Here is a 15,956-nt window from a genome sequence, read left to right as displayed (position 1 = left end):
GATACATTTCCTTCACTGCCTGATCCTTATTTAGTGCCAGGGTAGTTCCATACATTGTTTGCAGGAAGTATCAGTCTCTGGAAAATTGAATACATGCCTGTATCTGTTGTTACAAAGAATGTGTAAACAAGGGCCATGCAGAGGTTATGAAAAGAATACTAATTCTCATTTTTTTAATGCCTTTGAATGCCAAAATGTGAAACATAAATCATGTCTTTAAAACATAGTCTTCTGTTTAAGTTATGTAGACAAGTACTTATTTATATGGTTTGATTTGTAAACATCTTCCTATGAAAAGGCAGTAAATTTTACTAGTCACTTATTGTCTTCATTCATATTCATAATTAGTATGATAGTAGATTGATAGTGATTTAGCTGAATTTATCCAGTATCACTGGAATTCCTGATTATTATGTTTAGAATATACAATAAAGCTAAGAGGTCATATGGTAGCTTTTTCAGTGACATAGTTTGTAGTTTGCATATTTTTATGTTCAAGTTAAAGGAATTTATTTAAAATTCTGGGAAGAAATAAATTTGTATAAATATTATATCAAGTTTAAGACAGTCAGTTTGGGATCATAAGAAGGGAATAGGTATTGTGATAAGCCTTTGCTGTCAGGAGCTCTTAGGGAGTTCTTTTTTCTAAACTCAGAAGTACTCCTAAAAATCTCATTAGAAGCCCACCCATCAGTGTTTTGCAGGAATAGCAGAAATGTGTCATGCTCTAGTATCATGCTATGAAAACTGTTTGTAGATACTCTTCAGCTCTTATCCGAGGTCAAACTGCAGTATTTGTTGACCTTCCTACTTAGGCTTGATGCACTGAAAATCTGGGCTGTTAAACTTGGGAGTCATATGATTGTTTAAATCCTTACTTCTCATTCCTGATGTTCCAGAAAAACAAGGCAGAGGCAATGCAATCAGGCTTAACACTCCTATTGCTTTTAACCATTTCTGAATTTCTGTTAGGGAAAGCATAGGGAAAATAACAGGGAAATTGTTTTAGGAAAATAATTATCTTTTAAAATTAGTTGTCACTATTAAACACCTTTCATCTGTAAACTGGCAAATAACTGCAAATATTAATTTAGCAATTAACTCTTTAGAAGACCTAGGCATATAGCAATACAGTAAAGTGACTTCTTATAATCACCCTAGGCTTGTAGTAACACTTCTAGTAACTTAAAATAACATGTATCTTCATTTTTTGCCAGTCATACATCTAAATTGGCAGTCTGTTACAGAGAGAAAACTATACCTTATTTTATGGCAATTAGTATATCAATTTACTTCACGTTCTCAAAGTGCTTATTAATTTTAGCTCAAAATAGATCAAATGTACCACATGTGACTGCTGTATCATAATACTACATTTCTATTTTTAAACCTAAATGGACTCTGGGAAAGTACTTTGCAAACTTTTGGCTTCTATTGCAGAGCAGGTTTCCCACGTGTTCCTGCGTAAAGTGCCTCCTAATGGGGTCCTGGAATAGCCGTTCGTCTTTCTGGCCATGTTTCAAGCTTTTATGTTTCTTAATTAAAAACCCCTGAAATAAAGTCAGGTGAATTGTGTAAATTCTTCTTCAAAATAAGCAATCTGGGGAAACTTCATCTTTGTCATTTCAGTCCTGAAAATGTTCAGATACTGCAAGGGAAAATTAAATGTATGCTGGAAGTCATGAGCTCAGAATCATATTAATAGTATTTTATTTTGAAATTGTTTTCTCTGTGAACTTACATTCAGCATCAAAGAAAAAACATTTGCTTCCCTGTAAGTGGCAGGCTTTTCAAAACTTATTGATCTCTTATTAAAAATAAGTCTCATATTAAAAATATGCCAACTAATGGAAAGCAAACAGTCTTTACCTTTCTTACTCTGCCGTCGTGGAGTCATGGCTCAGAAGTTATGTTTAGGTTAATATTTATTTTGTAATGGCCATTTGGGATCTCTTTATCCCCACTGCACGTGGTCCAAGTTAAATGTTAGATCTCACCTCACCAAACCATCACAGTCATGAAAATGGATAAAGAGAGACTTACCAAGGCAATAAAGAATTTTAGTCATTTCCAGGTTGAAGGCAGCTGTAGAATGCAACAGATGAGTCTTAGGAGAGCAGTAAAACGTTACTAAACTGTTGGTTCCATGGCTCTGTCAGAGCATGCAGTGGTGTTGTACATTGATTGTAGTTGGGCTTTTGAGCATAAATGTGTGTGATTGCCATTTGTAATAACTGAGTCTGAAAGTTACAAAGACAAAAATGCCAGTGACAAGCAGCACCATAGATACCAGTATTTAACCACATCATAAAGGAGTATTAATTTTTTTTGCAGTCTGAGCTGCATCATAATTTGGGGTCCAGGGGAGTACCCTTAGGTGATCCATGCAATCCATGATAAACTTTGGATGATTTGATTGCTTAGCCTGTAAACCAAGGAGTAGAAGTGCTTTCTGAAGTCACTTCTTGTGCTGCAGTCTTTGCTCTGGCTGAAGAGATCGCACCCCAAGGTCAGATTTTTTTTTATTATTATTATTATTTCATGTGAAGACATCAGCATATTAATGATGCTGCAGTCACTAAGTTTTACAGCTTAAATGTCTCAACCAGTATCTGTAGCAACATCAGATAAAAACGAAGGCTAGCAAAACAAGATCTAACAAACTTTAGTGTTTGAGGAGTTCATTTGTTTAGCATGCCCAAAGCATATCTGTAGTTTGGTATTTATTTCCTAAGTCAGTTATAGCCAAGTCATAAGTTGCTAAAATATTGAAGAATATTGAAGAAGTGGATGCTTCATCTTTCTTTTATACCCAGTTGGCACTCAGTAACTAAATTAAACTTCCATTTTAGTTTGAGAACTGAAAAGAGTTGAGATAATAAGATTGTGTTAAATCAGTTTTTGGCCTTTGACCTTCTAAAATGAATGTCTAAAAGAGAATTAAGGGTGAAGTTGTATAGAGACATGGAGTATTGTCCTTTAAATTTAAAGGGCTGAAAAACTGGTGCAGCAAGGGGTTAGGCTATTTTCTTCTCCATGTACAGGGGCAGACCTTGTTATCTAGAAAAATTTTGGCTACACTACACTCTTAGAGGCTTGTATTGTACAACTTTATTTTTTAGTAACATGACAGAATAAAACTCTTCTAATTGTTTGAGACTATTGGTGAAGATGCCTTTTCCTGTTCTGTTACATACCCTCAAGCTCAGGTTTTGTCTTCACTCTCCGTAGTGGTTTCAGGTGCAGAGCCCTCACTCTGTCCTTCCTTAGCTCCTTGTTTCAGTTTTACCTCTGCCTTGTGCCAGCTCCCTAAGGCAGTCTTGCATCAGTTCTCAATTCTTTGCCTGTTAGCCCTTCCTCTGATTTTTTTTTTCCTTTCCTCCCCCCAGTTCTGTTGTGAAATTCTAATTTTTGACCATGTTGATGACATTCTGGTATATTCTAATATTGTGTTCCCTATGCTTGTGTCATAGTTGTTCCTGAAGTGGACACTTACTGGCAGAGAAAAGAATATTTTAATTTTAAGCTGTGTTGTAATGGCTCACTAATTACTTGTAAGCAAAGAAGCAAATGTAATTTCCTTTATCTTTCATATTTTAACCTGTTTTAGCAATAATTAAAGTTACTGGTGTAAATATGTCTTGAAAATATCTATTTCACTTAGTGTGTTTTCTTAGGAGGCCTTAATTTGGGGTTTATTTGATTTAGGACAAAAATCAGACTTTATTAAATGTGTTGGTTTTATGTGTATTTATAATTCTCTTAATTTTTAATATGTCAGTCAATTTATGTTGTTTACTGTCAAAAGTGTGATATTAATCCATCTTCTTGTCTGATGCAAAAAAAAAAACAATTAACAGTGTTTGAACTTGAGGATGCCAATTTAAGCATGAAACAGCAAAATAAGTCTTATTTTTAATTTAAATAAAACCCAGTCAATTTTATTTGAAACTGTGTCCATGTGTATGGCTGAGTTTTCTGTTGAATTTCAGGCTACCAATTATTTTTAGACTACACAAATTAATGAGAACAGATGGAATGTATGATTAGAAATTTTGGCATATTGAGCAGTCAGGCTGAACTGAAAAATACTTTTATGTATAATATGTGGAACAAAATTATATCAAAGAGGTATTTGCAAAACCAGAGGTGCAAAAGAATTCTGCGAAGAAAGGCTGAGAGAACATCTGAGCTCAGCCTCCACAGCACACTGCCCAGGACATGAGTAAGTGGCCTCTTGTCTTGCAGGTGGCTGTGTCTGGTAATTGTATCTCCAGGTGTGTGTTCACTCCTTTAAGGGAGTGAGACAATTTCAACAAAAACTGTCCAAATGAGGGGAAGCAGGAGGGGAAGTTTTTTCAGAATACTGTGTAATATATATATTCATGTAATGATGTTCATATATGATTTTCAGAATTAAAATATTTATCTAGAGACATGAATTGCATTTTTAATAGAATTGAGAATAATTTGTCTTTGTAGAAAAGGAGAAGAGTTAAAGGTTCATGCTGAGTTTCCTGCCCTGCTTTTTTTATATCTATTCTAGGTGACTGCAAACATTTTGTTATTAGGGCTGTTAGTTATGGTTTTGTTTGCAGTTCTTCTGAAAGTAAGTTTTTCCTATCTATATTCCTTGAGCTGGTTGCTTTAAGTTGAACAAAATTTGTACCCAGAATATCAGCCTTTCTTTCCTGTTTCTTAGAGTGAGTATATATGTACCCATTTTTCCTCAGAGCAAGGAAGGAAGATAAACTTGGTGTTTCAACATGAATAGCAATGAGACTGCAAGTTTTCCAGCAAAGCATAAATGTATTGTTAGCCTTGCACAACTTTACAGAAAAGTCATGTATCAGCAGTGTTTTCAAAAATTGCAATAATACTTTGCCTTATTTGGCTCATAAATGAAGCTGATATTTTCTTCTGAAAGTGTTAACTTCACAGAGACAAAGGAATGCAAATGCCATATGTTACCTAATAATAATATGTAAGGTCTTATTTTCACTTCAGGTAAGTATTCATTTAGGCTTTTATTTCTTGTAGTTTAAGTGCTGGGCCTTTTTTGTATTAGAAGGGTGAGGAGAGGGCTCAGTTACTGCAATTACTAAGTTCATTATTTTGATACTTCACTTAAATGGGATGCCATGTGTTTCCTTCCACCCACCCTCCCTAGAGTGGAGGAAGGTGGATCTTATAGTGGAAATAAGTTTAGAAAAATTGCCCAATGTAGTGCAACTGTTACTTCATTTTGGCAGTTGGCAGCTTTCTTGGGTAGATTTTAACTTGAGAGGAATTGGAAGAAAACCAGAACCTTCCCACATGCCATGTGACTCCCAGAAATAACAATTCTGTATTGAGCTTGTTAGGAAGAGCTATGAGCATCTGAGACTGGCTCCCAGTGAAACATGTTTGTTCTTCCAGGAGGAAGAAATGAAGCCTCTGGCTAGTTGCAAACTTTTAAGCATTTTTCCTCAAAATGGTTCAAGTAAATTAAGATAAAAACTGAAGAGACGTCTTCCAGCTCTGCTAAATTAGAGAGATTTTTATTTGCCAGAAATAAGAAGGGCCTGTATGATGCTATCATGAGATAGACTTCACCCATTCAAAATAGGAATAGTCAAAACATTTTCTTTATTTTGGAGTAATCCTGATTAGGATGGCCTACTCTATGATGTGACCACTGCCAGATGAGGGATGGCATTCCCAGTTATTAGCAGGAAGGTCCCAGATGGTGAAGCCTGTTTGGCAAAGGATCTGCTCTCCCTGTGTGCAGCCTGCAGTGAAGGTGGGCGCTGAAGCACACGGTGGTGCACAAGAGTCACAGCATCCTTGTTCAGGAGGGTATGGGGTTGATTGTCACTGCTTTGAGAAGATGCTTTTAGTGGCAATTCACAGTATGAAATACAGGGATTTTTCAGAATGCATTTTTAATTACTCTTTGTTCTTATTTCCCTTTAAAGAAAATTAAAGGTAAATACAATTTCAACTAATGGATGTTCTTGTAGCTAATTAAAAAGTAGCTTCAAGGCGATTTACTGTGGTTAACCTGTCAGTTAAAAGTTTATATTACACTTAATTTTAAATTATTTCTTTAATTTAAAAAGAAATAATTTAAAATTAAGTGTAATATAAACTGTGGAAAATCTTATTCTTTGTGAAATCTAATGGAGTGAGCTGTATTTCAAGTAGCCAGCGTAACGAAAACCTGTTTCTTATAAAGAAAATATTTGCTTTTTAAACAAAATGCAGAATTGTTAAACTTCTCAGAATAAAAATGTTATGTATTATCAAGCAGTCATTTTCCACTAAAAATAAAATATGTTCAGCACAGCTTGTAACTTATTCTCTATAAGCTGATGAAGGAATCACTACTTTCTTTTGATCTTTTAAAAAAAAAAATCTTTGATCATGCTGCTTTGAAAGGGAAAATACAATTGAGAGGTTGAGGATACAGTATTAAGGAATTATATTTTTGATGACGTTCATATTGCATGTGGAGCTAGCATGCCATGTGAATTGTTTGACTTTGTTCAAACAATTGTTCAGAGAATTACAAAGATTGGTGTATTTTATCCACAAAATAAGGAAAGAAGCACTATGCATTTAATCTTGTAGTGTTTCTTTCCTGGAAAGTGCTTCCTGCTTTCCTATGCTTTAAAACAAACATAAAACCAAATTAAATATAGTTGTAGTCATGTATTTATCTCATTCTTTGTAAACAGAAGAGTGAAAGATATCTTTTGACCATTCTACCTGTCCAAGCTTTAGTTGTTTTGGCATTTGTTGTAAAGTAACAACTTAGGAATGCCACAAGGTAATGTGGACTGAGACGCAAAGTGTCTGTTGCTTACTGGTAAACACGTTTCATAAATAGCAAAAGGCAAATGTTTAATTTTAAGAATTTTTTTTAACTTAGATAATTATTGCTGTTATAGTCAAATGTAAATGCTATAAGTATATATATGCTTATAAATATATAAGAATATATTCAGACTAATAATAAACAATGCACCTCATGTGAAATAAATTCTATATAAATTAGAATTTTTAAAATAAAACCCATCATAAATAGGGGAAAAAAATATGATCTGTGAACTTCATTGCTCCTTCACTAAGAAAAATAGCCAGTAATTAGAAGGTTAGTGTGTGAATTATTTTCCCTCTAAAAAATCTGAGATATTCAGTTGTGTTTATACCACACAGTACAAATGAATGACTGTGTACTTCTGAAGTTTTCTGTTCAGTGTTATAGTTTTTTGTACCTCGTGCTTTGTTTGGTCTTAAACTAACAGATGGCATTTGTTACTCCATTTAAGTGCAGACTAACATATATTTTGTAAACATAGTGTAATTAACCTCAGTGTATAGAGAAATCTTGTTTTCCGAGCTATGCTTCTGATGCCTCTGCAATTGTGCAAGTTCCTGTAGTTGAGATCCCACTCACTCAATGCAAGATGTGTTATGTGAACTCTGAAATGTGAACCTCTTATGCGTTCTACAGCCTCTTGTCCTGTGGCCAGCAGCATCCCCTCTACTTTTCAGGGTTTAATGCCTATATTCCACTCTAGCTGCTGTGGGGGACAGTGAGTGCTTCACTTGTTCCTCTGGTTTGTGGGGTATCTGAAGCTGAGCAGGCTGGTAGAGAGGAGGGAGCAGGCCCCTCTAGGGCAGCCTGCAGTCTGCTGAGGCACTGGAATACAGGAGCTTTGTAGTGGTGAGCGCATCTCTGCAGCACTTGGCCAAATGTTTTGTACTTCAGACTGTACTTTATGAAAGCCACTACTGTATTCTAATTTGCGCTCTCTACTCCTTCAGTCTATGAATAAGCACTATCCCTTTTAATAGAGTTACTTTGGGTTTGCTTTCTTTCTTATTTAGATATTTTTCTAATTGAATCTAAATGTCATGTAATCAAGGAATGCTCCAGTTTTGGAGGAAAACAAAGATATGAATTTAAATACTTAGCTCAAGGTGGAGTCATTCAGTTTGGGTTATTTTTTTTTCCCTAGGAAGTGTGCTGGTGATTTAAAATGCAGATTGACTTCCTGAAAGTGTTGCTAAAATATCTCTGGTTACTCTAGTATTTAGCATTCTGGTCTTTTACTGTGCAGTTCAGATCTGATAGTGAAGCATAGCTGCTAATATAATGAATAGTTTTTGCCTACAAAACTTCAGTTTAGGTAAACATTTTACTGCTATCCTTTCTCTTACTTCCTCCCATTATCCTGCATCAAAAACTATCTATAAATATTACTCCAGATCTCTCAGGGTTAATAATAATTTATGTGTGGCACTCTGATCAGGACACACAATGCATAATGTGTCCTAGGAAGCGGTTTTTGAACCTAAGTGTGCCTCATATGGGGCAGTTCCTTTCAAGTTCATTTAGCTAAGTAGCTAAACCAAGGAAGGATAGACCAAACCTGTAGATTTTGGAAAAAGGTGAGCTCCTCTACCCAAAGCTTCCTCTACCCAAAGCTGCTTCCACAGCAGCTTTGCACCTGCAGGAGCCTTTACGGTTCCTGTGAGAGCCAGATCTTCAGCATCCTTGTTCTGATGGAGAATGGCCAGGGTGGAAGCAGGGAGCTTTTCCTTGAGCCCAGTCAGATACTGAGCAAAGTGTCTACATGGTTCTTCTAATTCAAGAACTTCATCTTACTCATTTTGGATCAATAACCCATTAATGCTCAATATTAATCAACAGTAGTGATTAATTTGATGTAAATTAAATGGACCAAAACCATTATTTGCTGTTAGGTTTTTCAGAGAGGCAGATGAACTGAGTTCATGCTAAATTGCTTCACAATTTAGCCTTGGATTTTAATTTTAAAAGTCCGTATACTTATATGTTTTTTGTAGACCTCATTGGTTCAAAACCACTTACATAGGTACTTTCTCTTTTGCTGCAAAGTAACAGTACAAAACTTCTGATTGGCTGTCAAGCTATCTTAAATTGTGCTAGCAAGTAACTACAGAAGGTTATTTGAGCAGTATGTGATTTGGAAGGGCATGGATACCAAGCAGATTTCACCAGTACTTTCAGATCTCCTGTACTTAGGTGAAAGCAGCTGTTTCAAAGATGGTTCCTGGCTAACCTTTGTTTTACTGTGGAGCAATTGTGTAATTTTTATTCACATTCTGCCAATGTCAATCTTGCAGTCTGAACTGTCGTATTGGCCAGCGTCAGTGAGCACAGCACCTTGAAGGAAGCTGTGAGACAAGCATGGAGCAAGGTGATGTCCTAGGAGATAAATCCAGTTGTCTTTGGCAAATTTGGCAGTTTTGTTAAGATTTGCCTTTTGTACTGAGATAGTTCTCTGTCCCCTTCTTGTCAGTGCTAGATTTGGGACTGTAACCACAAGGTATTTGATTTCAAAAAGACCAGATAATAATGTGTTGGTAGAAATGAGGAAACTTGATCTGCTGCCATGGTATGTGTCCAGAGCACATATGTGAATCACAACATCTTAGATGATGAATTTGTCAAATTGTGACAAGAAAACTGATAGGAAGAGTAAGAACTGTTAGCTTACATATGAAAAATCAGGTGCTGAATTTGACATTTTTATTTCTTTTTTTACTCCAAGTTCTCATTTATTTTTTAATTCATTTTGTATGATCATGGTTAACAAGCAAATAATGCTGTTTGACCATGTGAGCTTAAATTAACGCTTCCTGATGAGAAGGTATTAAATGTGTGCTGCAGTTAAACCAGTGTACAGTAGATGCCAGTAGAGACCTATGGAGTCAAAATAGAAATATGACTAGGGTTTCCATAGCAACAACTTCCTCCTGGCGGTCCTATTTATAGCAGTGCTGCAGTCCCAGCCTCAGTGCAGCTCTCGCAGGGACTCTCCAGGAAGGGTTAACCTTGTTAGAAAAAATGTAGGCTTAGAGGCACACTAAACCTGTATGGGTTTGCTTTCTTGTGGTTTATTAATCAGCGAGGTTACTGATTGTGTTTATTTGCTTTATGTACATTTTGAAAAATCTTTGTTTCAAAATGGAGAGCCATTAAAGCTGTAAGCTGTGAGCAAATACTGCTCCTCCTTCCGTGTGTTTAAGATGAAATGCAACCCAGTGGAACAGTGCTGGATGTACAGTGAAAATCAAAACACATCTGCTTTTTCAAGAGCCTTTTTTGTATCTCTACCCATAATTCCTTCTGAAATATGCATGCCTGGCAAGACTCAAAATGGATTGTGTTCAATTACATAATTTTGGATGAAAATGTAGGGGGTTTTTGAGTTACAAAAGGGCTATCTGTATACTTTGTTTTCCATCCTTTTCTCTCAAGGTTTATCTAACAACTAGAGAAATACCACACATATCGCCTAAGGCTTATAGCACAGACACTAGTTTTTTTTGTATATATCATAAAAAATTTGAAAGTCATTAAATGCTTAGAAACTTTATTATTTTTGAATACAAAATTAGACACTTAAATTATTTTCTTTTTATGAAATGTGTTGGCTGCGTCTTTCAACTTAAAAATACTTTATTGGTCAGTAAGAGACCAGCAAAATTCGGCATGATCTCCAAGCTCTTAAAAATGGAAGATCCCTCACTAATGCTTTGTACCAAGTAATTGCTCAGTCCTTTTGTAATAAATAATAAATGCTGAAGTTGGATTTTCAACTTTCATTCTTGAAATAACTGATGCATAAAGAAGAAAATGTGTTTCACCAAGTCATCAATTTTAAAGCAAATAAATAAATTTTCTTTAACCTCTAGGAAAAATAAGTTATTTATTATTCATTTATAAGGTTTAAGTTATTTTTTCCATTGATTACAAAAAAAATATGCAGAAAATGTTGCAGTGTGTCTCTTTAATACAAAGAGGCCTCTGAAAATAAGAAATATTTCAATTTAAAATAATATGTTTCATATTTAAAAGAAGATAGAAAATAGTGGTTTTATATAGAGAAATAGAACATAAAACCAGAAAAATACAGCTTCAGTATATGGAATTAAAGCCTAAATTTTATTAACTGTAGGTGATCTGAAATTTGGTTTGAATTGTAAACCCATTTTTCTAGGTCCTGTCAAGGAATATATTTACTTGTCTTAAAAACTCTTGTTCTTGATTGCAAGATTATCAGGGTTAACCTTCATTAAACACTAGAGAATGGTGTTATTTGTACAGTCCTGCTTTGCCTGAATATAGAAAAATGCACACGTTATCCTTTAAAAATATTTCTAACGATTTCCAAGTAAAGTTACAACACATGGTAACATGCTGTTACTCAACCATCTGGGTCCTTTGAGGAGAGGAGTGTTCTCTCAGTCTTAATCCTTCAATTTTAAGGCTTGACTGGTACAGTAGAGCTTCTTCTTAGAAATTGAGAAATATAGTTTTAGCAGAGATTATTAAAAATAAATTGGCCATGTAGCTACCTGGTAGATTCTGTTTTCAGCAAGGAGCTGGAAGATCTGTGGCTGGGTTATAGTGCAGTGTTGCAACATGCCACAGGGCATCAACCCCTGGGACATCTGCCCAACCAATAGGTTGGCATCAGGAGAAGTGTAAATGGCTTTGTTGCCTTTATCAGCTGAGAGGACCACTGTGTTAACCCTTGTCCTTGGGCTAACACATCATGACGTTGCTTTTCATAAAATTGTGGGAACATTTTTGCTGAAATACTGTTTATCAAAATACCAGAATTTGCACATGCAATGTTCAAATTCAGAGTTGAATGTCTCAGTTTTATGTTACTTGTTAAATGTTACTGCTCTGAGTTTTTGAACGTGTTTTAAAATTTTGCCAAGATTTGGTTTTCGGAAGATAGCAAAAATAAAATTTCTAAAGAAAATTAACATTTTGGTGTTGACCTTGGCTGCGAAGAAATTGGAAGTTTGTTATCTCTTAGAATCTGACATTCCTATTCTGTTTCTTGCATTCTGTTCTTCCTGTATAGCAAATAATTTACTTGATATAATAATTAATTGGAAGATCAGTGTGCCAATAAGGTGAAAGATTAAGTAAACGGAAATAGGAATTTCCACCTTTAAAAATCATGGACTTCATTTGAAGACATTGAAAGCCATGTGAGATGTGGGTCTGCACAGTAGCTTTTTGTATTGTCATTGGGCAATGCCAATCAATGCCAAGAATTTCCTAGATTAGGAAAGTGTATCTGTGAAAATGTGACCAGTGCTTTCTTTTCATGTTTTATATGTGCAAAAACTTCTGTAACTGTACACTGGCAGTAATTAATAAAATTCAGGCTTTCTCTTAGGAATTCTTCTAAGAATTCCTTTTTGGTAACATGCTTTCACTTAAACCATTTGCTTCTGTGATGTCAGAGTATGAGTATTTATGATTCTTATTTTTGGCCCCTGCCTCAAGTGTCCAGGCTGGACATTTGGGTGCATTGAGGGCCCTGGATTCTGATGGGCAGAGTTGCTCTGTGGCAGTTTCCACATCTCGACATGGCTGGCAAACTGGATCTTAAGTAATGTGAATTTTGTAAATCACTGTCTTTCAGATCAGAGAAACAAAAAGGTTTAGTTGAAGGCTTGTGTGAAAGATAAAACAGTAGTGTAACGGCTCAGAACCATGGGAGAGCAGAGAGACAAGATAAGCAATGCATTATACCAGGTAGCTTTGTTTACTGGAGAAAACAGCCAAGGTTAGAGAGAATAGGAGTCTAGGAGTCTCTTGGAAAGATTCTCTCAGTGCCCAAGGACTTGTGGTGAGCTACAGGGGGAGCACATCTGTACAATTCCGGAGAGGCTCTTCAGCTCCAGAAAGATCACCTTGCAGGGAATAAGCATCTTGATGTTGTCTTAAATATTTTTTATATTGTTGTGTGGGAGGTGCATGGCCTTACTCTGCTTTAATGTGTTGGGTTATATATGGCATGTAATAGATCCCTTCTGCCTATTTGTGACCCCTGGTAAGGCAAACAGATCCTCATGATCTTCACTACCTCTTGTTTCTGGCAGCAGAGCCTTGAACCAATGGATGTTGTGGATGTCATAATTGGTCTTGGAACAGAGCAGGTAAAAGGCTGGAAGGCATGAGGTGGCATCCAGGGAAGGTTGCAGCACCAGACCCTGATGGAGGAGCAGCCTGGTCACCGCTGCGATAGCTGATGCTCAACCAAATTAGCAGATGGCTGCGCAGAATGTAGGCATTTATACAGTAGATTCCAAATTTTGACCAGGGGCTGGAGAAAGAAGTTACTTTTCCAGAGTATCTGGAGCCTGCAAGCACAGGGCATTCCTGGGCTTTGTGTAGAGTCTAGAAATGTAATCAGTTGTGCTGGCCAAGGCCAATCACAAGTGTAGCAGTGTCCATGAGGAAGAATGTAGCCAAATTTGTAAAATCTGTTTGTCGGCATTTTTATTGTTTTATCACTGTCATGGGCAGTTTGTCAGCATTAGGGATTTTTTCTGAGGCATAGGGCTGTTATGAAATGGTTATATAATGTCCAAGGGTGGGTATCTGCTGACATTTGAAAACTATGCAGTGAGATGTATGGTGGTGAAAAATGAGAGGTATGTCTTTAACACGTGTTGACTGTAAGACAGGAGACAGATTGTGGAAAACATATTTCAATCTTTCTTAAGAATAGCCGAAAGTTTTAAAAAGCCACATTGTAGATGTGCAGAAATAAATGTGTTTCCATTTTCACAAAAACGAATATTTAGCATTACCCATTGTAAGCATGCAAAATTACATAATTTGCAAATAATTATAGTGTTAAATACAGCTTTCCTTTTCTTTTCCTTATATTTTGTGCCGTGAAAAATTACATTTTCCAGACTTACTCCACAGTTGAAAATACTAAGATTTCTTGTGAAAGAATGAAATCAGCAAAAAGTTAAATGTGTTTGGTTCATTCGTGGAAGTAGAACCCAGTTTGAAAAAGTACAGTGCAGTTGTGTTTAAATGTGCAATTCAACTTCGTCACTGATTTTATCCACAAAGGAGGAAAATAATATGGTTTTTCTTCCTCCAGTATTAAAATAAGTTTGTTCAGTAGTGTTTGCCAGTAACTTCCTTGCTTAGGAAGTTGATTAGTTGAAAGCATGAGATTACTAAATATTAGATTCCAGCTGGTTATGTTTGCTGTGATGATGTGGTACTCCATTTTAGTAACAGGGGAGGAACTGCAGAATAGTTACTTTTGGTTTTTTTTTCACGTGTGGTTGTGGCAAATTAAAAAAATACCTATCTGCTTTCTGATCTTTACTTCTGAACAGGTTGTTCGTAGTGCTCTAACATAAAATGTATGCTTAAGTATGAAGTGTAATGCATTAAAATGCTATGAGAACACATACTAGAGAAATTATTGCTTGTTTGTTTTTTGAAAAGCAAAACACTTTTCTATTTACATGAAAAGAAACTTTTCACCAGTACATCATAGAGCTTTCCTTAACAGGAAGTAGAAGAGAGTCGTGGTTAGCAAACAGTGCAGGCAGGAAGCTCGACACATGCATAGCTCTTTGTGGCGCTGGGGTGTCCAGCTCCCTTTGGATGTTTTCTCTCTTGCTTTTGTGAGAGCCACTGGTGTGTGTAGATGGCAGGGCACAAGGAGGTCCCTTGTAGCCAGGGCACGGGGACGGCCACGGCGCTGCAGAGACTGGAAGGGTTTGCTAACCGCCTCTTCCATAGGCACTCCAAGAATGGTGCGCATGAGCAGAGAGCGGCTCTGGAAAATGAGAGCCAGCAGTGCTCTGAGTTCACTGTCCAGTGGGACAAATCAAGTAAGTGTGGGGAGGGGTTTGTTTCTTTCATAGGTCTTTGCTCTTCAGTTTGCCTCGTGAATGAAGTGTGAACACTGATCTGTGATAGGTTCTGGGGCAATTTTGTACTTCATTACCTAAAGGTAGTAATAGGAAGAAGAGCATATTGCATCAGGCAGGGGGAGATGGGGGCTGGTTCATGGACTGGTGGCTACCACAAGAATTTATCCTGCATTCCTTTTTCTTTCAAAGCACAGTTGACTTGTTTTGGCAAGCCCCCCACCCCAGTTCTTACTTCTAAATTACTTATTTCATTTTCAAATTAAATCAGTGAGTTCAGGAGAAATAGAAGAATCTAACTAAAGACTAGAATGTTTAAACTTCAAAATAGGCAGACATTGCTGTGCAGATGACAATTCGAATTAAAGGGATTTTCATCATTCATAGTTTTATTTTAAGGGCTATGTACATCAGAAATGTTCTGTATAGTGGTAAACATTATAAAATTGAGTTTGATTTTAACTATTACATATAACTTAGTGTGGGAATGCTGATTAGCTTTAATTTTTTAATTAGTGAACAGTTTACAGTATTATTTGTATGGATTAAAATTTGTCATGGTTGTATTTTGAGTAATAAAAGATATTTCAAAAAATCACAATCTAAATAAATTGACATTTGATTTTCTTTTTAATTTTAAAGCTGTGTAGTATTTTGCAAAGCATTTCTTGTCTCTGGTTAAATCCTCATTTTAAAATGTTACAATATGATAATTTATGATAATTTCGTTCCAAATTTCAGATTCATTGATGGATTTGAGATAGCACAATTATTTCAGTTGAAGATAGGCCATGCTGGAAATTCTCAGCATCACAGTATTACCATGAAGAAAATCAGCATTTATACTTCTTACTTGAAATTTAAAATATTTTATGAGCAGGGAGTGAATCTATTCTCAGAGGATATGCAGTAAACATGGAAACAAAAAGGTGTTAATGCAGTGATCTAAAATAGACTAAATCTAGGTCTCCCAAATGAGACAGGAAAGAATTGACTCATTTTGTTGGGAAGATAAATTATGAAAGTGCATGAATTCTGAGCTTTCACTTCTCCATAATATTTTCAGCTTGGTAAAAATAGGCGCATACTTGTGTTTATGTAGAAGCTCTTTTTTATGTAAATAGCTGTTTGAAAAAAAGAACACTGAAGCATTTTTGTTTATATACCATGAAGAAAAAAACATGGTAATGACCTACTGACACTCA

At 35.9% G+C, this 15,956-nt stretch overlaps 1 protein-coding gene across 7 annotated transcripts in view; it reads left to right on the top strand.

The window, feature by feature from the left end:
- Nucleotides 1-15,956, top strand: part of PRKACB (protein kinase cAMP-activated catalytic subunit beta) — a 71,834-nt gene that overhangs the window by 23,757 nt on the left and 32,121 nt on the right. For 2 of the 7 annotated variants that reach the window (XM_064428475.1, XM_064428473.1), the window contains exons 1-2: nucleotides 12,976-13,129; nucleotides 14,621-14,712. The exons of 2 other annotated variants lie outside the window; for them this stretch is intronic. In XM_064428475.1, the coding sequence (XP_064284545.1) occupies nucleotides 13,095-13,129; nucleotides 14,621-14,712 (127 nt within the window). In that variant the 5' untranslated portion in view covers nucleotides 12,976-13,094. Of the gene's footprint in view, nucleotides 1-12,409; nucleotides 12,453-12,975; nucleotides 13,130-14,510; nucleotides 14,713-15,956 lie in introns of those variants that run through there. 3 more of the 7 variants (XM_064428476.1, XM_064428477.1, XM_064428472.1) reach the window with 3 other exon arrangements.

Source organism: Passer domesticus, chromosome 7 (assembly GCF_036417665.1).
Source record: "Passer domesticus isolate bPasDom1 chromosome 7, bPasDom1.hap1, whole genome shotgun sequence".
NCBI lineage: Eukaryota > Metazoa > Chordata > Aves > Passeriformes > Passeridae > Passer > Passer domesticus.
The sequence above is the reverse complement of the archived record's forward strand: the minus strand, read 5'-3'. Positions and strand labels throughout refer to the sequence as shown.